Source organism: Hylaeus anthracinus, unplaced genomic scaffold, assembly GCF_026225885.1.
Source record: "Hylaeus anthracinus isolate JK02 unplaced genomic scaffold, UHH_iyHylAnth1.0_haploid 11985, whole genome shotgun sequence".
Lineage (NCBI taxonomy): Eukaryota > Metazoa > Arthropoda > Insecta > Hymenoptera > Colletidae > Hylaeus > Hylaeus anthracinus.
Window position 1 is genome coordinate 6,206,003 of NW_026534333.1, and position 24,552 is coordinate 6,230,554.

The 24,552-nt window shown below is 40.5% G+C and overlaps 3 protein-coding genes across 7 annotated transcripts in view; all 3 read right to left on the reverse strand.

Moving 5' to 3' along the window:
• Window positions 1-37: 37 nt before the first annotated feature.
• On the reverse strand, window positions 38-4,998 carry LOC128886831 (uncharacterized). 2 transcript variants are annotated; one of them, XR_008459917.1, is made up of 3 exons: window positions 3,263-4,998; window positions 2,875-2,965; window positions 1,151-1,185 (listed from the first exon to the last, which is right to left on the reverse strand). XR_008459917.1 is itself a non-coding variant. In XM_054142010.1 (2 exons), the coding sequence occupies exons 1-2, from the start codon at window positions 1,485-1,487 to the stop codon at window positions 790-792; spliced, it is 408 nt and encodes a 135-aa protein (XP_053997985.1). In that variant the 5' UTR covers window positions 1,488-1,634; the 3' UTR covers window positions 38-789. The 2 variants fall into 2 exon arrangements, 1 of the variants encoding a protein (XP_053997985.1); XM_054142010.1 differs by lacking the exons at window positions 2,875-2,965; window positions 3,263-4,998 and adding an exon at window positions 1,476-1,634 and having other exon boundaries at window positions 38-1,185.
• A 752-nt stretch (window positions 4,999-5,750) lies between these two features.
• LOC128886820 (feline leukemia virus subgroup C receptor-related protein 2-like) lies at window positions 5,751-10,543 on the reverse strand. The gene is made up of 7 exons (XM_054141996.1): window positions 9,907-10,543; window positions 9,520-9,751; window positions 8,340-8,577; window positions 7,539-7,744; window positions 7,293-7,396; window positions 6,964-7,074; window positions 5,751-6,738 (listed from the first exon to the last, which is right to left on the reverse strand). The coding sequence occupies exons 1-7, from the start codon at window positions 10,110-10,112 to the stop codon at window positions 6,426-6,428; spliced, it is 1,410 nt and encodes a 469-aa protein (XP_053997971.1). The 5' UTR covers window positions 10,113-10,543; the 3' UTR covers window positions 5,751-6,425.
• Window positions 10,544-17,494: 6,951 nt separating this feature from the next.
• LOC128886815 (hemicentin-1) overlaps window positions 17,495-24,552 on the reverse strand; it is a 221,167-nt gene continuing 214,109 nt past the window's right edge. For all 4 annotated transcript variants that reach the window (XM_054141986.1, XM_054141988.1, XM_054141987.1 and 1 more), the window contains 2 exons: window positions 22,446-23,184; window positions 17,495-17,630 (listed from right to left, as the gene is read on the reverse strand). In XM_054141986.1, the coding sequence (XP_053997961.1) occupies window positions 22,450-23,184 (735 nt within the window). In that variant the 3' untranslated portion in view covers window positions 17,495-17,630; window positions 22,446-22,449. The remainder of the gene's footprint in view (window positions 17,631-22,445; window positions 23,185-24,552) is intronic.

Consider the following 24,552-nt stretch of genomic DNA (forward strand, 5'->3'; position numbering starts at 1 on the left):
TCGATTAATTCAATTAAACTTATGTATCCACACAGTTCCTTAAAGCAAAATAGACATTCTCAATTCGTCGAGAGAAACTATTTTCTAAATGTAATGTGCAGTTGCTAATTAATCACAGGAAATAATAACAAGTCTAAATAACAATGAAAATTTCTTTAAATTTTACAGATGGAAGGGAAATTTTCAGCGTAATTGTAGATCAATTTTCATCAGAAGCTTTCCGTAGAAGCGTTTAACGACTCTGATTCTCTGTTTCCGAAGCATCGTTGCGGTTTTTATTGCTCACCGCAGCGGTTGCCGGTGAAGCAGCACATATCCGAAAACGGATGGTTATGTTTAGAGGGTCATTATCTAAATTCGAAGTTAACTGCTTAAATTTGTGTAAAGCTGCAAGCATCAAGTGGAGTGAGACTTCATTTCAACCACGGTACAATCGGGTTTAATCCCTTTTATTGTACACTAGAAATCGTTAATTCTTGTTTTCGTTCAATTCGCCTTGTTGATTGTTAACAATGTAACGTGTGAGAAGGTTTCAATCGAATATATTCTTCAAACAAAATTACATCTTTATACTTGAAAACCAAGATTTTCTATACATCGAGCCAGTGGATTCTTGATCCTTGGCAACCTATAATCTCGATCTCTTTTAATCAGGAACGATTTCACCGTCTCCGGTAAGCAAAACTATAAATTCATTCGAACAGCCTCGATGGCAATGGTGTTTTATTTTACATACAGTCATCGGTCATTCGCGTGGTACAGGACGATTGTCGAGGGTTTGGCGAGTCGTCATTTGACCAAAATCTGACCAGGCAAGAACGGGAAAGTGTTGTATATGTAAACGGGTCGATTAAAGGCGAAGGAGTTCGCGATGGCCAGTGCTGGGTTGTTATCGAAATCTTCCTCGGGAGTGCTCGATGGTGTGGGCGTCGTGGGCTCTCTGGTTCGCGGGGTCGTTGTGGTTTTCATCGTCGTCGTTGTCCTTGGAGGTTGGGTGGTGGTGAAAATTGGGGGTTGGCTTGTCGAGTCTGGAGGTCCATAGGCTGATAATCCAGGGGGTCCGTAATACGCATGCAATCGATTGTTGGTGGGATTAAAGCGTTGACCATTAGGACGCCATCCCCTTGGTTTATATGGCGATAAATCTGACGTTGCCAGTCCAATACAGAGGAGCGCGAGGGCCAACTGGAAAATGGAAAAGCAATTAACGGCTTAGCTGTCACGCACCGTTGATGGTGTTCTTCTCGAAACACGGCCGAACTAAGAGTTACCGGAAACGGTTGTGCCCCCTGAATTATATCCGATTTTTGTTTACAACAAACGATTAGAAGCTGACACACTGAATTTACAAAGCCCCGTCGAAATTTGGAACTGCTGCTTTCAGAAAATTCATAAACGTTCCATGCCTCTGATTTGTTATTAAACAAGGGAATAAAATACGTAGTTCAAGCGAAGAAGTTCGCCAAAATGGTTACCGTTTCCTTCATTCTTGCAGATCAACACCGTTAACACCGCGCCGAAAATTTGTACTGGCCTTTGCTCGTGTCTTTCATCCGTCTTTATATGCGAGCGCACGTTTATGAAATGGCGTCCAGCCATCGTGAATACGAAACGATTTCGTTTCGTTGGTTACTGCTTACCGTTTCGTAACTACTATAGACCTATATTACGTGTCCAGAATGGTCATCGATCGGTCACGAAAAATCGCGATGGCCACAAATTCTGCTCGACGGTTCTCAGTATTCCTTTAACATTACCCCGTCTGACTTGTATTGTCGCGAGATTGGCTACGTTGTACCGATGGAAATGAGAGTCCAGACATTCACGCTCACACTACTTTTAATTATAGGCGAGCTTGCAATTACAGTGCAAGCGATTTCGCCCGATAGGGGTAAACGCATTGAAGCTAATGCGAGATACGATTTATTTTATTACGAAGACAAAAGTAAGAAAGGTCGTTTCCCCAGGTTTTTAAGTGTATATACATGTCGACGCTCGAATCTACTGCCATTGAATACAACATCGCATTTAATCGTTCGTTGGCCGCTGAAACGAAACGCCAGCCGTGCGATGTCGTATAACGTCGCGTGACATCGCAGATCGCTTGCACCGTAACCGCTACTTATTTCGAACACTTTCGAAAAACTTTCAATTTACGTGCAATTAAAAATAGTACGAATGACGTTGCGTTCAGATTCGTTGAATATATCGTTAAACAAAACACGCAGGTTTGAAGTCTTCCACTGAGGTAGTACATTTGAGAAACAAGAACGAAATTTAATTAGTTTTATTTAAACTTACGAAGTTTCCCTACAGTTCCCCTTTTCGTGTGAACTCAGCTGTTTCGGTACCTATTGACGATCTTTTAATACGGATCTTTTTCACAAAAATTCATGAGGATTTTCATGGGGCAACCGCATTTTTATCGCAACGGATCCACGGAGAGGCGCCTGAACTTTGTCAGTGCCTAAACGGGCCCCAAAGATATTTCCGTCGCTACAATCGCGAAGTTTCGACGTTGATAAATTTTCAGAAGGCAGCGTTCTTCGGCCATCAAGTGCCAGCGAATTGGCTGGGGGACGTATAAGTTACAAACAACGGGTTCACTGGAAATTTCACCGCGGGGCACAAAGTACCATCATCCCGACGATGGGTAATTTCCTTCCCGTCTATGACGCTCCGAAGAACCCACGGGGCGAAAGCACCCGTTGTATTGTAGTACATAAATTTGTCACGGCTTACGTCAGCCGTGGAACGTGTCGCGTATACGTGATGCGTTATGAATTCGCAAGATTCGCAAGGCACACGTCTGCGCTCTTACGCGTACGAATTCGATACGCCGCGATCCAAAAACGTGGCATGCAAGCTAATTACCGGATTGACAGTGAAGCTCGGCCGACTCCGATCTGGATTCTGTCTGCGGATCGTTTAGATGTTGCCGGCTCCCTGACGCCCGCGGTGAATCCTGCACAACATCGACAGATTGGGTCAACTTTCTGGTGAATCATACGTCTGGACGTCTACCGTCTCGATCGGTCGTGTGATCGGGTTAGGCACCTCCTTGTCATTTCTTTTGTCTCTTTCTCAGACAAGAAGATGTTCTCGACCGTGCTGGTGGCTAAATTTGAAACTAATCTGTGAATTTCGTTACGTAAACATCGCGAAACAAGCGAAGGTTATTTATACAAAATTCCCCCTGATTTATCTTCGTCTACGAGCCAACGCTCGAATGAATTAAATAGAATTTATCGATTCTTCCTACCCATGGGGTCCACTCGAGTCCATTTGTGGTGGCCCTGTCGTTTCCGCTTTTCATTCTCACCCGTTATCGATAATCCATAAGTCTCTTTGTGATAATCGCAATCTCGACAGGTACGGGAGCCCAGCCTCGCGTCCCAATCGAACGTATTTGTGCTGTCAATAGATCAATATCTTTTTCAACGGATGTGTTTGACATCGGCTGCAGCCTGCTAAGAAGTAGCCTGGGACGTTCTGAAAGAGATTTACTCGCCGCCATCCTGTACAAAGGCGAACGAGCAGGAAATAACAGCGTTTAATTTTCATCCACCTGTCGTTCGGTTTGTCCCTGTTCGATTCTCAGATCGGTGACAACCCGACGGACAGCCCTGTGTCTGTGCAATTAACGCGCGGACAGCTGGCGTACGCAATCCTATGGCAGCGAAGTTGGAGACAAATTACCGTCGATTAATATTGAAGACCAAATTTTGTCATTTCAAAGAAAGAAATTAATTTTTTCTATGTCTATTGGAGAAATTTGTTTAAATTAAATGGTAGGTTTGATGTTTCCAAGTGTATGTTTGCGTAAATATGTTGATATATATAAATATATACATCTATAAGTTTGTTCATATACATATTTATAGCGTACAATTCATTTGGTAATATCAAAATTATAATTTAATTTAGTCAAACTTTTTCAATAGACATAGAGGGTACGAATATTTATGGGATTGACTGTACATATATATATATATCTTTGCAATGTTAAGCATTAATTCTGACAATAGTTCTCAGAAAATTTGCACGTACACGTTAACGATGCAGGTGGTTCGACGAACATTTCAAGCCCTTCAAATGTGTCAGGAAATATTCCGTGCATCTTGCATTTATCGAGACATCTGCATATCCGTGAAAACGATACCATACCCTTATCGTGTATTCCTCTGAGTAATCAGGAAACAGGAACAAAGCTCGGTATCGTTTCGAAAATTGAGGCACTTCCGGCCGTCGCGCGATTACGATTGTACCATTGGCGCGGAATATAGCGCAGCCCCTTTTTTTTCACGGTTTCGATAATTCTTCGGCCGCGGGCTACGGTAAAAATAGATGAAGGGTGAATAATGTCTCGTCTGAGCGTCCAGATGGAATCCACGTAACGTTCTGCATCCGACAGATACGAGTGCTGGGTTGATCGAAAGCGTAAAATACAGGGTGTCCAGCGAGATCTAGTACTACCAGACGAACGATGGTTCCCCGCGAAGGAATAATCGAATACGCGGAATAAAATTTTACCACCCCCGTGGCTGTGGCCATCGAGGAAATCGCTTTTGAAAATTCCTCACGTACGCGTGCACGTGACCGAGCGTTAACTTCACGCAACGATCCTGTACCACTTATGCTCGCTCTTAAGCTTAAACGCATCGACATGATTGGTTTAAACGTGAACAATTGAACTGTGAAGCTGCACGGGATAATTCGGTAATTTTTCAATTGCGCTTGTTACGAAGAAGGCAAAATATACAGATCGAAAAGTAAGATTGAAATGTAATTAGTTGGATTGCAGAAGAGACGATCTCAGGTTATTCAACGCGAGATATTTTTACCTGTTGCCGAAGATTTGATATATCGCTCGATAAAACGTTGATAGTTCGCGTCGATGATTAGATAGTAGAGGCCACGAAACGCAGACTTTGATCTCGTGTAACGTTTACAAACACGAGACCGATCAGAACTATTACAAATCCCAGTCGAGTGCTGGAATACTTACCTGGCTGATTTCCGATTTTCGTATTGCTATTCTTGGAAGAAAATTGTCTTCTACGTTTCGGATTTATTCGTTATCGGCTGACCGTATCGCGAATCGTAGGACACCCTGTACGACGGACCGCATTGGGTACTTTTGTTCTATGATCGAGTATATCAAGCATTCTGGTCGAGTAACAAGTGGTGCACACGTCATGTCACGTGTCAGACGCAGCGCGCACTACACTCTCGGTCCTGTGCCTTTTACCAAAAACAAGGACGAGTATTCCTTGTCGATAAAAGTCCACCTTCCCCCTCCCCCCTGCCTGTTTCTCAAACTCATTGCTTTGTTCCTCACATATCGACGAACGTGCTGCGCCCAACTTTTCAAACGAAACTTTTTTCTTGGTAAACGGAGCCTCCTCTCGGAAAAGATGAAAGTTTCCCAGATACGTCGTCGAAATATATACATCTATAAGTTTGTTCATATACATATTTATAGTGTACAATTCATTTGGTAATATCAAAATTATAATTTAATTTAGTCAAACTTTTTCAATAGACATAGAGGGTACGAATATTTATGGGATTGACTGTACAATTGAACGGAATCGTGAGAAAAAATTTGCTGATATTGTTGAAATATTATAGCTATAATATCGTTAAAAGTAAATATTCCTTGTCGTCGTAATAAATCAATTCGAAGATAAAATTCGTGGCCAGAGTACATTTTAAATGTATTATATAATATTTAGGCTCATCTCGGTGTCGAACGTGTAATTTCGATCGTATAAAAACTTTCTGATATACATTTAAACCATGCTCGTTTGGCTGCATTCGTTTCGAGTTAAGAAACAATATTCTTGGAGTATTTTGGTAATAACGCTACTATTTAATTATCAGTCATTTCATGCTGAATCGATCACTCTTTTGAATTTACGGGCTTGGAACCAGCCTTCGCGCGATTGTTCGATGGTATTTTGAAAAATCATTTTAAATTGTGTGTTCGGCTTTATCGACGGTCGTTTATTACTTTTGGACACAATGCAAGCGTCACATCGCGGAGATTAAATTTCATTTTTTCACGCGGAGAATTTTCCCGTTACATTTGACAAAACAATTTGAACAGGTTGTCGTAATTTTTTATATTTTTGATTGCCAGTTTGGCGTGTTGGATGGGAAGTATTGGGCATTAACCAAAAAATCGACTTGATTTATAAACGGAGATTTTGAATAATAATTTATGTCCTCTTTTTCCTTCCCTGCTCGCATATTCCGCTTACAGTTGTCGACACGTTTAAATATAGGCACGCCAGGCGCTTTCGTACGTAAAAATGTGTAAAATGCTATACGTTTAAAATATCACAATAGTTAAGTATTTTATACAACGTCAGCTATGGAATCCGCAATGTTTGGCACAAGTACACTCGATCGGCGTGCAGTTAATTAGCTCCGCTCTTCTTGTCACTCTGATTTACTACCTTGTACTCGGCACCCTTTTTGGCATCCTGACGTCTTTGCACGTCTTTCGTCATCACGGTCATGATCAAACCAACGAGTAGCACCACGCACAGTCCTATGTGAACCGGTATGTCCCCGTGTGTTTCCAATAATTTGCCAAATATCAAAACTAAGACGATGCCGTAAACGTTATTAGTCACGTTCAGTATACCCGCCGCGAGTCCTTCCGACTCTGGATACGTGTACTCCGCGCATATTTCATAGCCTAACGCTACATAGCCCGCCATGAAGTACCTGCAGAAAAGAATTTTACTTTAGACACGAGAAGAATTCATTCTGATTCGGAGGAAAGCGTCGAGCGACAGCGAACGTCGAAAAATGATAGATAACGCGAACAGAGTGAGTGATTTTACGTCGGATGGCGTTCGCACTCGAAACTGCCGCTATATAACTTAACGTTTATATAAGAACGAATCGAGTTCCACGTATATAGTGTTTTATACGTATTTTATACAGTACCCAAGGAAAATGGCCGACAGGTACACCATCCATTTCATTTCGAGGCAAGTGAACACGGCGAAGAAAATCTGGCCAAGCAGCGAGAGGAAGTAGACGATCACCGTCGTTTCTCTAGAATTATGCACGTCCAAGTTTGTTATGAAGGGATTTAAAATAAGCGATACGGAAACGAAGTCATTAAAAAGATGAATAAATAACGAAAATCATGGGAACTTCGATGATATATGTGCTGTTTTAAGTGGCACTTGACATTTTCACAGTATCATCTATTATCACGTGACTCTACTGGAATATTTGAGAATGAATCAACTTAGTTAATATAATCTTACTTGTATTTGTGCGTTTTATCGAGAATAATTCCAAAACTGACAGAACCTAACAAGCCCATGATGATCATGGCCAGACCGATTCTACCAGCGTCTTCTTCGCCATTCTGTAAAAATCATGTTCCCCAATTAGATCTCTATTTTTATTCGATCGATATTCCACACGTTTCTCTATAATTAAATTACGTTCTCCCGAGTTTCAAAGTATTTCGAGGAATTTTAAGAGAACCTTGTGCCTCTTGGGCTCACCTCGAAATGCGCCAGATATATTTGGTTCAATAACGTCGCCACGGCGTTCAGTACACCGACGTTCAAGCCGTAAGTGTTGCAAAGCGATAAATAATATTTGTTCTTGAACAGTCTTTTCATCGGTTCGATGAAGCTCTCCTCCTTCTGGTTAATTTTCTGTAGAGCTCGCGTGGTGCTTGGTGGCAACTTCGGATCGTCTTCGAACACTGTGCAAATCGACAGTATTAACGCTAAACAGCTCGTTGCTTGACTGTGCGATAGATACAAAAATAGAAAATTTTTGGTTGATCGCAGAAGACTTGCCACGTCATTTGAAGTACTTTATTGTTATTGACAGGTTGTCGCATTTAGCTGAATTAATTTTTCTCGGAATACATTTCAGACAACGGCAATACGAACGGAACCTAGTAGTCTAGTTATCTGTTTTTTGAACCATCGAGTTTCGTTAGTATTTTAGACATTTTCGTTTTTATGCTATACGGTGAATATTCTTGATGTGATATTACAGTAAAAAGAGACGAATTCGACGTAGACAAATCGAAATTTCATCGCGCAAATGAAGTCCCGGTGATGGTCTGTTACGAGGTCCAGAGTTTATAACGAGGATCGCAAGTAGCTGTCGTTTCGCCAGAACAAAAATGTCAAACATCGTATTTCAATCAAGACCGGATTGTACAAAAGTTCTTTGAACTTTTTCTGGAATAATCGACGTTTCGTAAAAGTCGTGTCAAGTCTTTTGCTATTGTAAATCAAGTTGGAACAAAAAAAAAAGAATGATTTTGTTTCCCAAGGAAAACTTACGTAGTATAATTAGCAAAAATGCAATGGAGATGATGATAGCTACGCCCCAGAAGAGGTGCGCCAAGTTATCGGCAATATCGTCAAGATTCTCGTGGTTTTTGACGATCATCGGCGTGCACAAGAAACTTAACGCTATCCCTAACTGATTGCCGAAAAGGCTTAAAGACGTGGCGGTGGAGACTTCGTTGGAGTGGAACCATTGCGCCGCGAGTCGTCCAGGCAGAATTAGAACTAGAGACTGGCACAGAATAGATTCATTGTAAATAAAACGTACATGAGAGAAAACAAATGCGAGACCACGTGAATAATTTAAGCTGAATGCTAATTTTGTAATCAGAAGCCGTACAGATTTTGTTAAGCTTGAAATGCAGTCGGTAAACGTGCACGTATAAATCTTTCTGAGAGATACTATATTTACTTCGGATACACAACGTTCGACTAGACTTGTAATACCACCTCGCATTGGGATTAATTTACGACACCTTTTCGTGAACTCGTTTTCGCCGTATTTGCGAATTTACTCGAATTTTTGTTATTAACACACCGCGCTAATGTCAATATTTGGACGTGCAAAAGATAACAATAATATTTCTTGTTGCGCTCTGTATGTATTCAATGGAGCGATCGACATAAACGTTTTTGTCGATATTTTTTTGTACACACGAATTGCAAACGTGAAGGTAACTGTTTTTTTTTTTAACGCAGTACGTCGCATCAGGTGTCGGGCTAATTTATTGTACCAACGGTCTGACACAAATGGCACGATACTACTGGAGATTTTCTGGAATCATATTTAAGAATCGAATCGAAAGGTAGGATATCAATTTTGATATCCTGCAGAATAGGAAGATGCATCACACAGAATATAAGTTACGTTAACACTTATCGTTCATAGAAAATAATTATATTAACCCATTGAGTGTCAGAGGAAATTTGCATACATAACCGAGAAATGACAGACAATTTTAAGCAAAGAATATAAAGAAAATATTTTCACAAAAACTTGAACTTGAATTTTGTTTGTAAATAAACATAAGTTAATGTTTGTTAAAACGAATCTTTTCAGTTACTTTTTCTTTATTAATTATTATTAATTCACAGCACTTACTGCTTCGAACAGCGATATATCACTCATTGGCACTCAAAGGGTTAATCTAGAAAGAATTTAGCATTATCTAACCTGTATAATAGCGACCAGAGACTGTCCGATGAAGGTAACGTAAAATCTATCTGGACTGACGGATAGAACTTTTATCCACGAACCAAGGCAACCAATGCCGCAACCAATAATGTTACTCCACCTGAGTCCCCAGCGATCTATTACGTACGTCGCAGGAATTGCGAAAATTACGTAGTAACCCATAAATGCCATCGACGTCATGTCGACAGCTAACGAGGAGACGTTATAGTACCTAAACAATACGTTCAGACTGAGAAACTCGATTCCCAAAACTCGTAAACATCGTGTTAAAATATGCAAACATCGAACGAACTCCTGCGTTCGGTACTTTTCATCGGAAAATTAATTTATCCAAAAAATCAGTTCGCGAAAATAAACAGCTAATACCTGGATACTATGTTGGTGATTATAGAGTATTGTATCCATTGAAAGGCGGTCGTTGCCGTATACAAAATGAACAAGCCCAGCATCAGCCATCTCCTTTTGTACACTTTAATATCCAACACGTCGCGATCATCCTTTTGCTTGCCGTTTACTATCGTCGCAGGATAACTCGTGCACATTACTTCCTTCAGATCTCTGTCCTCCGTCATTTTCTAGTCTCGAGATGTCCACCTCAACTTGCAATTATCGCTCCGGCGGAGAAGGGAACGCTCGCGGAAAATTTTAATCAAATTTTAAACACGTGGACAATTCTTCCTTAATTATTCCACCTTTGTTCGTCTTGTCCTTTGGATGCAAAGTTTGGTAAAACTTCGACTCGTTGCTGTTCGAAGAAAAGACGATGCTCTTTTGATCTTCATTCGACGTATTTAGCGATTGATTTCGTTTGCGAATGAATATTATATCGTCGCTAGCAAGGCAAAGTTTCGATTATTTTCTTTGCTTCGATCGATTTACCATAATTTTCCACTCAAAATTCAAATTTTTCTCTTTATCTTCTAATTGTTAGTTTCTCTTCATCTTACGTGGAAAGTAACTAGCTTTTATTTTATAATGTTTGTTTTAATTTTTATCGAACTAATAACGATCGATGAAACGAGTCAACGTAAGTTCTAACTGACGGTCTCGCGCGTGCTAGGCTCCACCTCGACTTTGGAGGAACTGCGTCTTCCACGATGCTATTTCTTTTTGTTTTATCTGTATTCGTGATTAAATAAGATCGTCTTATTTGCGCCAAGCATTTACGCTCGGTTACCATCGGTATTATACACTTGCTCTTATCGCTAGATTTATCGCGTCCCGAGGCATGAGACGCCATCGAAGGTAATTGATCCTTTCGTTTCGTGTTTTTCCGTTTCGATCGACTGTCAACTACCGATATATTGATGTTCGCAGAGTAACGAGGAATCCCCGATTTCCTTTCCGTCACGAATCGCTTTTAAATTATTCTTTAAAATATTCAGTGAGTTTGGAGTATACCTTGTTCAAGAGTGAGGTACCAAATACACATGCGAGAAATCGATGTTTGGGGGTCAGTCAGAATTCTGTCTCTCTCCGCTTTACATTCTGACTCTTAGGTTCACTTTTGAGATTGTTTTCTACTATTCATGTATCACTGTAACGTCCATTGGTCATGTAAAATGTGAAAACTGAGTTACTAGAATATCATCTCGATTAATCAGGCAAAATAAACGTACGGAGTCTGGCCTCTCTCTTGTTAGTTTTACTTTTATTAGTATACCTTATAAATATAGAGAAAGCAAAGAGAAAAATAGTTTGTTTAATAAAGTCATAAATGACAATCTTGGGAGGAGAATCTACTTCCATGAAAACGTTGATTAAAATATTTTCTTTTTATGGCTCTCTTAAATTTTACTTTTGTTTTGGGCCCTGTGAAGTCGTAACGCGCAATTGTCTTTCAGGTAGCTTAGCCTAGAGGTAAACAATTAGCCAACGCGTGCATACTAATCTCGCTGCGTCTCGTGACACGAGGCTGTTGTTATGAGAAAGTCACTGGCGCCAAGTTGCAGACTTGGAAGTGCGTCTATGTAGCAATCTCTGATCACTGGGAAGCACAGGGTGCTTAAGGAAAATGATAACACTTATATGACCAAATCGCAATCTCAAATCGCAATCTTGAAAACAGGCATTAATTTGGTTTAAACGTTTCCATTCTTAGATCTGAGACATCTTCGGCACTTGACAAATGTCACGATTACATTTATCTTTTCCTAAACTTATTCCTGCTGAAATTTTCGATACCGTATACTTGAAATTGATCCTTTCATCGAATATAAGGTTGCGTTAAAAATTAAATTCTTTAATTAAAAAGTGTCCATTAGTTATGCCACGATTGCCAGTTAATCTTATGTAAGCAAACGAATATAGAGAGATCTCTGATACGTTATCGAACTTTGATTTAGAATTTTATCGTCGAAAGATGTATTACGTCTCGTTTTGTCTTTTACAAGTTATCTTGAGTCTTCGACGACCATGAGCTTCATTCATGAGGACTGAAAACCAGGTACGATCAGCGATATCATCGAATTTGTGGTCGAACGTCTCGAAAAGTATACTAGAAACGTCCGACGTGGAAAACTTGTAAAATATAAGTGAAGAAATGATCGTACAATGAATATAACAGAAGTTTATTAGATATTACACTTTAACAATAAAGACAATGCAAATCTGAGGCTCCTTGAGTTACATAAGTTTATAAATCTATTACAAAATTAAACATCTCCGACACGATTCACTCCATAAACTCCGCGACATTCTCGAATGCGTTTAACTTTAAAGTTAACAGTAAAAAACGTCGGGAAAAGTACGACTGACTGAAAAACGGTGTACACGAAACGTTTTTTTTTTGTCTTCATTGTAAAAATATGTGACATCCGCGTATGGCGCGATACCAAAATTTCGTCCCCACGAGCGAATAGAGCCTTCTCGGAAAATCATAATCACGAATCAACAAGGATGTAGTTCTCGTCTGACTTTATAATCATCAATTCTACGCACGTTTATTGACGACATGTCACACTAAGAAGCCTGTCATTCGGGATTAGATCAATTGTTTGACAAATGAGTTAATTCAACATTAGAGACTCCATTCTTTCACTTTCCATTCTAACTCCTTCGGATCTGGCGTACATTGCCTTTTATCGTAAATATTTCTATCGTAAATTATTCTCTTGTAATATTAAACGTTACGTATCCACGAATGTATGCATCGATAGCGAAAATAGTTAACGAACAATGTCCTCTCAAGCAGTTTAATAAAAAGACTTTTCGACCATCACCGTTTACGGTCCTTTTCGGTGCTTCAAGATCGTTTTTTTACTATACTACAGTTAATAATTCTGAATATAATAAATTCGTTGAACTTTGATAAATAATTAAAACATCAAAGAGGACTATAAAAAATAAAGGGAAAAAAATTCAGGTCCGAAGGGGTTAAGAAATGATTGGTAATCCCTTTGGAAGTCACGAAGTGTTTCATCTTGTATTTTACAAAAGAACTGTACACTGTTAACTTTGAACATCGTGTCTGGTCTCCTTCATCGACCACCAAAATATAATACAATTAATTAAAAAACGGTTTAGCACGATATTTTGGTAGTTTACCACACCGCGTACGCGGATACTTCACCTTACACGCAATGTCGCTCGTTTCGTTAGCGAGAATTATTTATTTTATACACATACCGAGTCTCAGTTTAATCTTCAAATCATCTGTCCTCGAAACAAGCCCCCGAAAATATATTACAAACGACGGATCGCTATCGTTACGAAGTCGAAAGAACAAGTTCGTACGGATTAATATTAAGGTGTCTCCTTTAATATATCTATACACATAGTCTAACGATTACTCGGGTCGTATTGTATACAATCTTTTTTTTTTTTTTATTGTTTAAATAGTACTATGTAACGCTTTGGGACCGTAATTCGATACAATCGATATTTAACGTGTTAATGTATGTATACAGTACGTATTACAAACTATTCAATTCACCGAGCAACAGTTCACAGGGTAACACTCTGAATGTATGTAGAAACACGTGGAAAATCGTTATTATTTCTTTTTATACACTCGTGTTTGCGTTCAACACGCGAAAATACGCACGACATACACCGCAGTCGGTTATCATACGCTGGCACACTAAGCGATATTCGATTCGATTTATCTTCTTGTCCCAGGGTTGAACCGTTTCGTGGAACTGAAAGAATCGATTAAACTTGCGGGTGAATCGCACGGTTGGAAAGACTTTCAATGAAACTGTAACGATAATCGAAGACGTAACACGTGTTTCACGCGTAAAATTTGCTAACAAGTGTTCGGACATTGGTAAAAATTTCTGTTTATTTGTTGGCTGAGCGAAAGACTTCCAATGATTCGAAGAATAACGAGAGGAGCATAGAACGAGATACGGCAACGCGTGTCACATTGTCAATCGAATTTTGAACAACAATTGAAATGCTGTAGCAAAGAGCTTGGTCGAGACCGACTAAATTGTCGTTTCATATTTATCGTCTCGGCAAGTTTAACCCTCGATAAGTTTCGATAATATTATTTGGCACGGTTCGACGTGTGCGTGGAAACTACGATGGAACTCTCTCGCGACTCTGGTACGATAACTTTGTACAACGGACGTGCATCAACACTTGGTAATGTGCTTACGGCCTTCAACAACGATAACAATATATTTCGCCATTTTCATTAACGATACGATATCTCAACATTTTCAGAGGATTCACGAGTTCCCAGAGAGTCAGCGTTCGTTAACTCTTCGCACTCCTATGTCGAGTGCGACACGACATCAGTTTTTATTTCAGGAGCTCTTTTGTCCAGTCCCACCCGACATTCTTTCGTGTCCAAATCAATAGGAAGGAAATTGTTTCGAGAGACATCGTACATTTGAAAATTACAAAATACAACAAAAGTGAAAATAAAACCGGCATTCGAGTGAATTTGTTTCTTCTTTTATTTATTTAAATTGGCTTCTTTTTTAGTTGGGAGCTGCTGATAACGAAACTGAAATATAATTCGGAGTGCAGAGGGTTAAAATAATAGAAATTGCAATTAAAGAGTGTGCTGTTGTTTCACGCTGTAAAGTTCGAGTCGATGTCTGACGAAAGGAGGTTCGATAATTGAGCCATTTATCGTAGTTGAGATATTTTCCTGGCGCGCTACGACGAGTCAACTTTCGCCTGTGTAGACGAAACGCGTTTAATTGGATTTGGTAAATCGCGAAGCAACAGCGAGTAATTCTTCAAAGAGTTGGGAAATTTCTCGACAAGGAATTTTTTTCTCTTTTTCTTCTATACAGCACGAGCGGACAGTTGTACAACGTTCAACGTTAACGACATTCGCTTCTCTCGGGGAAGGTACCACTTTAAAATCGACTGCGAGAACAATTAACTCTCTTCATCTAATCAACGATGTTGGAAGTTTCCTTCCAGAAGAATCTCTCGCCTCGAATCCTTAATATTTATGCAGCGTTCGTTCGCTAAGATATATCAAACGCGCAAGTAAAAACGCGTTAATTTCCAATAATTTTCTTATTCGTGACGATTCAATTTTTGAGGTTCCAATTTATTATTTCATACCAACGGGAAACTTTGGGACCATTATCTGGCCTTGAGAGAACATCGATAGATCGTTCATTTCGATTTGTATGACAATAAATCAGAATTACCCCTCGAATATTCCGATAATAACTTATTTTCATTTCAGCAGTCGGAGATGTATATACAAGCGAAAAACGAGCAATATTAATGACACCATTGATACCGCGATTAATGCATTGTGAATCGAAAAATCGAACAAATTTAAGAAATAAAAAGTTCTCCAGATTTTTCAAGGTATCCCCGATTTGGAAGACACGGCTGTAGAAATAAAAAATTGACGCTAATATTGAATAAACGAAACGTTGGTTTCACGCAACGAAGTCTGAGCGATCCACAAGAAGAGCTCGAAGAATCCTATTTCTCTTCGAAATCCAGCGAACCTTTGGCGACTTGGCTTCTTGGAAAACGTACTTTTTTACGGTACTTGGCATCGATTCGCTGTTGAACCACCGAATCTTTGACTGTCTGGCTCTTTCCGCTTTAGTGTCACACGTTACCGCAAACGACCCTATGTGGCAGCTTGGAACAACATTGTTACACGAACGTTACGAGTGAATCGTCAGTATTGGACAGAGATGGGTAAAATAAGTGTTTCGATAAATATTTCGAACAAGGGACATTGATTACCGTTCTATGAAACGAATTTACAAAATGAAATTATATTTGCGTGTTTATCCGTCATCTATTATTCGAATCAAATTTTGCCCATCTCTGGTGTCGGAAGTCACGGAACGCGTTACTTTTATTTCTCCTATTAAAACAACGACGTTAGAATTCGTCGCTCTCTGCGAACGTTTTCACGCGTTCTTTCGTATAATGTACAAACTTACAAATGGATTCAGGAGAAAATTTGTTTTACAAAAAGGGCATGGGTGAGAGGTGGTGGGGCATTATGCTAATTAGTCGGACCTCTTGACAATTACCTGTACACGATGATAGAAACACGCACGAGAGCTCGACAGTAGCTGCGATATGTATCATCTTCGGGTTAACATGTAACAAGATACTATATATAACGTTTATCGATCATCGCCCCCACGTACCGCTTTAATTAGGCAATTTGATCCCAGAACACATGGCAATAGTTTATAAACGTACAATTAGTTTATAATTTTATATGAATTTATGTATAAATTTACAGACGCACCGTGGCTTGTGGAACCCACGACTCCAAAAATGGTTTTTACCAACTATCTAGCTTCCGCCCTTCGTGCCACGAATATCGACGTGAAATCGATCGCACGGACCCTTATCGGTTAGAGTATTAATTCGAAAGAAACTTGCAGAAAGGAGGTCGGACGCAAAGGACTTCTCCTTTACGTCTACGCGGTTGTAAAATTGCGGCGAAAGATTCGCAGCATCGATAAAATGTCGTCGCGTCCAGAGCAGTCGAGAAACGATTGTAAAATCGAGACTATTCTTTTGAGCAGTGTTATTCCGCCGATGCATGTTTCTCCTTCGCAAACATAGGCTCGGTATCCGAATTTCATACAGATTATACAGCAAATTCAATTTCTGACTCGAGGGCATTTCTCGGAGCGGGCGCCGCGAAGTCATGTTTTTCTTATCACGTTGAGCGCGCGAAAGCAAACAGACGCCGCTGTATGTCGACTTTCCGGCCATAAAAATTCTGAAACCTTGTTCAATAATCGACGGGAACGCGTGCCAAATTTCGGGATGATCCCGCTTACACTTTCCCTTTAAAAAATTCACAAATACGATGGATTGCTCGGAACGCCGAAGCAACAAGACCCTTGGACTCATTTTTTTCACGTTTCAGATTGAAAGAGCCTTCAGGAATAGAATTCGAGGAAAAATAACGTTTTCGCTGCTACTGGTTCGATAAGTCCCGAAGAAAACGCTAAAGAGTCTCTTCCTTGGTGCAAGTCTCTCGATGTACAACTGAAATGAGTATTTCTTTGGCTTCGAGGTATGCGTGTCGACAATCTCGCTGCGAATAATCGTCGAACGGTGCCGTGACACCTTGCAATGGCTTCCAACTGGTCGATCGGTGCCTCGAGAAGAATGTAATATAGATCGTACTATAAATCAGAGAGATATCACCGCACGATTGGACCTTTACGTTACAAAACTCCGCTGACTCGCAATACAAAAAAAAAAAAAAAAAAAAATAATGATCGGAAAACCATATAACTCGATCGCAGCGAAATTTGTCGAGGCGTCCTAGTTAAAAGTAAGGTACAACCAACGATTAAAGCTTGCAGGGGAAGCTTACTGTAAGTAATTGTTAACGACAGTTCTTGTACACTTGGTAAGAGTATATGGCCACAGGGTAACTTGGATGAGTTCGCGTTAAATAAAAAAAGAAACGAGATAATTGGGTAGGGTTACAGGAGTTCTTCGTTCTCGTCGGAGACACCGTACATCTGGGGTCGTCGCTCCTGAAGCTGCTGCTGCTGCAGCTTCTGAGCCTGCTGTTTCTGAAGGAGCGCGATGCTGGCAGCTTTGTAGTTGATCGGCCCGTATGATCGGTAGTCCACGTCGGCGTAGTCGAGATCCGAAAATTCCGGCTTGAAGGGCTGCGTAAACAAAACATGATAACGAACACCTTAGTCTACATCAAATACACACAAAGCGTGCTGGCGTTGATGCGATTCGACGTGCAATATTTAGCGCGAACCGAGTCTTCGACGAACGTAATTTATGTTTAATCCAACAGCCAAGGAATTGTCGAAGCGGAGATGTGATACGCTTCGTAAAAGACGCAACGCGTAGATTTCAGCTGTTCGAATTGAACAGAAAACGTATTTTATTTCTCTAGGTCTTTGTCGTTACAGTCATCCATCGGCGAGCTGTGATGGTTCTGCGGGAGGGTGTATGCAAAGAAAAAATAAAATCTATACATGTGTACAAAATGGTTAAAGCCGAAATTAACGAACCTTTCCGATGCAGTGAATTTACTATATCGTTATTATTGTTGATAATTGTCACGTCTCCCAAATTAATAGGATTGTTATTCCCCCTTTCTGGTGTGAATTATCTGCGATAGTGAATTTAATTAAATGTGTGTTGGGTGTGTTGAATCTGGTCGTTCGGTATTACCGTGAGAATTCCATCGACATATCTGTAATACACCAATGGAACATCGTTTAATTGTCCATGGGTACCAGTTCCTTGTTTCGAAATGACAATATTTGCTAAATCGGGTGATGCGCATTTACTACTGGCAAATATTATTTTTCACTCGAACGATGTCTCAGAAACGTTTTTTAATCTTCGACCTCGGAAGGGATATTAAAATATTTTACTCGGGAGACTAGCAACTCACCATCTAATCGATACTTTAATAAATATTCTAGCATCTGAAGCAGCTATGTTATCAGAGGTTCTCGAGCGAAAGATACATTTCGGCAGCATTGCAATTACCCCATCAGGAATTTATGAACATTTCAATATTTTAGTTATTTATGATGCTGATAATTATCAGCAAATATGGGTTCGTTCATAAATGAATATCATGTTTGATTATTTAACAATATATGTATATTCCTATGTTCTGAATCCTTCCCAGGGCCCTGATTAAGATTCTGGCGTAGCATTGCAATGTTGCCCAAATACATACATATAATAGTCCTTTTTTCGACCATCAAATTCATTTGGTTATACAACCCTTTAATTAGTACCAACAATGATAAATTACAAGAACAAACGAAAAACTCGTTGGTTTAAAATATCTGTTCATAATTATCAAATTCGTTAAAGTAATTAATGAATTTTCACAATTTTTTTTTTTTTTATTATTAATTTTCACTATTTTCTTTTCTACCAGTTCAATCAGAGTCTCTCGCTGTGGATTAACATTTCGTAGCATTTCATTTCCAGAAGTCAGATTTGTTCCTCGATGGTGTAATAACTTTTATCACTGTCGTCCCTTTACTATCTTTTTTTTTTATGCCCCTCTCAATGCATAACGACGCCCACAAAACGCAAAGCCACAAACAAGGATACAATCGATGCATAACAGGGCTCAGTGGATTTTTTGCAAACGTTACGGCCGCGCTATTAATTAAAGAATTAAAGAAATCTATTCTCCTTGTTAATGTATCGATTATATGTTCTCCTTTTTCGTGCATTCGGGCCAATTTAAGCCACCAATTAAAAGTGTAATCTGCGGTAGTTCTATCTCAAACTGCTACGTATAAATACTATCCTTTATAGGGCCGGGTCTATTTTATTTGCGAGTTGCACGCCGATAAAGAACGAGGACAAGACGAAAATCAAAATATTCCAAGCACTGTTTGGAATACTGAACGAAACATCGAAATTTAAACCTAAATGCACCGAGAGTGGTATTCAAACATTCTTTAATAGAATATAAAACTTCGTAACTCATCGATCGTTCCCGATACGATATCGATCCTTTCCACTGCTTGGAAGCAGGATGTCCGATTGCACGTTTCTCGTTCGCGGAGGTGTTGCGGTAACAATTTAAACTTTGGCATCCACGATTAAATATCGGTGGGGCGATCGCGAAAGGACGGTTCACGATAAATCAACGCGTTTCTGACCATCTCGTTCGAAAGTTTCATGGACGCGACGAGCGCAGGAGTTGGACAACTTTATTGTTCAACGTATAAACTGTGTTATTCACGGTAGAATTTTAATGGCCAATCACACGTACGTCGTTCGTTACCGCGGGTGGCAACGCGAAACACTGCTTTGTTCATTACCGATACTTCACAAGTGTCGCATCGAGCCATTCCAAAATGAAATTTATATAATCGCTTGTTGCCAAAGCTACAGTGTGTATGTTCCCTTCGTGCATTGGGGTGCATCGATGAAAATGAAACCGTTTCGACAGAAATACAACATCGTGTATCGTTGCAGTCCGCGCCTCGCGTCATTTTTATTATACTCTGTGCGACGATAGAACGTTTTCGTCCGTTTTGCATGCTTCGCAGCAGAGATGGGCATCGTCTGGATACAAAAAATTATTCAAATAAAAAATCGAAGACGTTAGTTGTTATTCGAAGAGATACCACATTTGGTGGTTTTTATTTTGATAAAGATTTTGCCCATCTTTCAGTATTTTTCAGAGCCCGCAAAACAGGGTTCTTTTGAAAGTGTTTTTTTCCTTGAAAAAACTGAAAAGTTGATCGGAGTGATTACAATACTGACACAAATTTCCAAGCAATATGACGTAATTCATAGAATGCATTGTACCTACAAGGCATGTCGGACGCCAAAGTGTCCTAGTAAATGTACGTATCGCTCTTTGTCTGCGGACCCTCCTACGAACAAACATTTAGATACAATTGGTATGTACAACAGCAATATGTGTTATCGATTTTCTATTTACACCAATTTATCTATTAATATTAATTCTACATATTCGGTCCATTGCAACGCTGTATAATTTTCGTTGCAGCTTGAAGCTTGGTCTTGGACAAATTATAATTTCAATGGTGCCCTGAAACTCATTTCGAGTTCGTTGATTTTCATTCACTGCTCGATTTTCGTAAATTTATCGTGAAAACTTTTACATATTTCACGGGGAAAGCATAAATAATTTATAGAGTTGAATTTTGGAAATTCCATCAATTTTATTTCGCTGCACTAATGTGAAATATATAATCGCATACCTGTAGAGTAAATTCTGGTAGAAATTGTTTAAAATTATTCACGATAGCGATGCTTCTATTCGATGCAACGGTATTTTTTTTTACTTCGTAGCTATTTCAATCGAACGCGACACGTCGATTTTTCGGTAACTGGTTTCAATTAGAATACTTACCAACGATGCGACGATCGACGGGAGCAAAAATAAATAGACGATCGGTCGGTTGTCGTTTTGAAAAGTACAACTTAAATAAAAAGGACAAAAAGAAAATGCAGGCTGGAACGTTAGTTTGAAACGCTGTTGAAAATAAAGCAAACAAGAAATGCAAACGAACGTAAATGCAATCAGGTAAAAGTGTCGCTTCAGCAAACAAGACAAAATCAAGCGCTCGACAATGAAATAATATAAAAGGAGAAATTGCTCGACGGTTTCCTACCTGTGATCGTGTTGTAACTTCAACGTGGGACAAGTTAAACAAATTTTAAGTAAAATTAAATCATTTTTATACGATTAATTGTTTCGAATTTGGGACGATACTCGAATCGTAGAGTAGAATCTGATCGTGACATTTCCTTGAACATCCACACAGTCGTCCATAAATACTTGCATGTTTAAATAATATCGAGGAGGTCATGACCAGGCCAACTGGTTTTGAAATTCGTCTTGTTTTGCGGAGATCTTTATCAGAAATTATTCACGGTTAAAATTATTAGCCACAGTGGATATCAGAGAAGCTGGTACGAATTTAGCAATAAACGATTATATTCTCGTTACAACAATTTTATATGTCTTACGACCTCGATTCAGCGTCGACTACTTCCCGACACTCCGATTTATATCCAACACGCTTACTTCAGCGAAGGAGACAGTTTCGATATGAGTTCCGACAGGAAAAGTCTATGAATAATTTAAACATAATTCCATCATAAAATTGTGTTTACATCACATCTGAATACCATTTTTTACAAACACGAGAAACGAAGGCATGTAGAATGTACAGTGATGGTTAAAAACAAAGCCATAAGTTTACGTGAAAGTACACCCTGTTCGATCTTGTTTCCGAGTTATAAGAATCTGTGTCTGTTTATCTTCGCAAAAAGTGCTCCCAAACGACCAACTCGCGTCCGTGGACCTACAAACGTATTGATCTTTTTATCCGTTCGACGGATCCTGGTGTTACTGGAGCTTGCTGCAAACTTTGTTCAATTCTTTGACAGGGTACCCGGAACGACCTGGTGAACGCACGGGTAAAGATCGTTAACCCTTTCAGGCCTGGCGTCCACAATTGAGGACACAAAACTAAAAAATTACTGACACTATCGTCTAGGGCGAACGTCCTTATTTGTGCACTATTAGGCTTGTTTTTTGTTCTTTCCTTACCCCAAAAATTAAATTACGTTAGTACGAGAAAAAAAAATAATTCAGGGCTGAAAGGATTAATTAACCCTTTGCTGTCCTATATCGAGCGAGACTCGACAGAATTGTCCTAAAATCAGAAAATCTGGACTACGAAAAGTCAACCTGGGTAATTCTAAATCAGGAAGTTTCCTACGAGAAACCCTCTAAGCGTACACTTCTCACCGAACAGATTCGAGCACGATCCCAACTTCCCGATGCATGCCAGACTAAAACAGACCCACCACCGGTTCGCAAATGATACAGTTTTACAAACATTTCACCGAAACACATTCCGGAAAGCCGACCTCCTCGACACCCCCGCGGACAGCGATAATTTACGGACCACCGTGCGAACCTCTTGTAACTGACCACTAACCTTTTTAGACATCGATCTCCTGACCGACGTCCCGAAAGTGGAGCTCGGCGTACTGCATTATCGTCGGCGCGGACGGCGAACGTCCGTCACCGAGATTCGTCAACACTCTCTTCGGCTTGTTGCGGTTCTTCGCGTCCCCAGGGTCCGCGTAATGCGTGCTCTCAGCTGGGCAACGGTACGTCTGTCGCTCCCAGATCTGCGGCCGTGAATTCGGATTCGATCTGTGATAGTCGGTAGGACACTCCGCGATGTCGTCCTCGTAGTAATGGGGATAAGAGATTTTGTACGTCTCGGGTATACCGAGCTCCTGCACCTGGTGGAAGCTGGTCTCGCAGGCGGGCGCGGTGTACGCCTCCGATCTCCTCGCGTCCGCCCGCCTTTGTTTCTGCTTGCGATCGCCGCGTTTGTGCTTCCTGTATTTTTGGCCACGTTCGTTCCCACGATTCGCGTGGCGACGCTGTTGCCTCGCGTCGTGGTTCGTGTAGTTCTGTTGCTCCTCGTCCGGATGCACCGCGGACAGGTGATTGACGGTCTCGTGATGCGTCAGGGTGGACGAACGATTGTTAGCGTGAACGAAGGAGGTCTGCAAGGGGCTAACTATCGAGGAATGGTAGAGGCTGCGCGTTAGTGGCAGTGTTAGTTGGCTCGAACTGTTGCTCGGTAACGGGTAGCTGTACTGCTGCATTTCCTGCCGGTGCTGCTGCTGATAGTGTTCTTTGTAGTTGTATAGGCTGTCGGTCTGCAACAGGCATGGTTAGTCGTTTGGAAATCCAGCCAGGGTGGGAAGGATCGTGTTAGTCACGTTACGAGTACTCCGCGAGAAGGAGGTAAAATGTTGTCTCGCATTGGGTAAACGTTGCGATCGTCTTCGTTTATCTCGCGTTTCGCGCGGAGAAACCTTGTATAGGTCGTTGCTCAGGAGTTGCCGAGGCAGTTCGATTGGCTGTCGCGTTACGGCGATACCTTTACTCGCACGCATTTTCATTATTAGCTGAATCCGTTACATCTACGAAGTTAGTAGTTAGTAGTTACGCATATCGAAGACGGTGAATGAGACGTATCGAGACAAACTGAGAGAACGATACTAACTATTGGCGTAGATATACATAAGAAAAATTAAAGAGTTCGAGACGCATAAGATGTGCTTTGTATTCACCGACAATGTAGACTACTACCACATGGATTACGACTATGCAGTACGTGTGCAGTGCTCGAAAGAAATGGGGCTCTTGAGGGAGCAAAAGCGGACCCTTCAATTCGTAAGTGCCTCGCCAACTCCTGAACAATATACAATACCGTCTGAGATCGAAAGCTACGATTCGAGCTTCGCACCGTGAATCGGTTGGCACGTCTTGTTTCAAACTCTCCGAGACAGTGGTAGCTTCGGATAATTTACAAGAAATGGACCATGGCTGGTCCCGAAAAACCCTCTAACGGCCTCGAAATAATATTTTACCTCCTTTATGATAGGGTTGAGAAGCTCACCGTTAAGCGGGTGTACGTGTTTGGTGTCTGTGTGAGGAGGCGACTTACTTGATTCGCGGCCGACATACACAAGGACGATCGCTACACGGATGGCCAGATCCAGCTTAGCAGGGAAAATATGATTTCCGATTATAACTCGGATTCCAGCAACTCTACCTCCTATTTTCTCGAAGCTGTTGTTTTATATCTATTGCGGACACGTAAATCGTACTCATGCAGTAGGTGCAATGCTAATTATTAAATGGGTGCTTAAAGGATGGGATTTATTCTGTATGCTCGACGTTCGTTGCTGTTGTAATCTCATCACCGCCGCGGCAATATATTACTCTTCCCTTCGAAATACTTTATACGACCGGGGATTAATTAATCGAGCTCTTCTCGGAATTTCGCTAAACATTGTATTTGATTGCGTCTGGATGACTACGTTAACCGAAAGAATTTCAACGGACTATGAAAGCGTTGAAAAAATTGACGAGTTTTCTAAAGTCGGTAATAAGAGAATCTTGTATACTCGATGCTCTTGTACGAATTTGTCTTTCGAACATCGATCCCAAACATAGACTCGAAACACCATCGTTCCCGCTTCTTTTCGCGACACCGCGTAAAAACCGGGTCGAAAAGG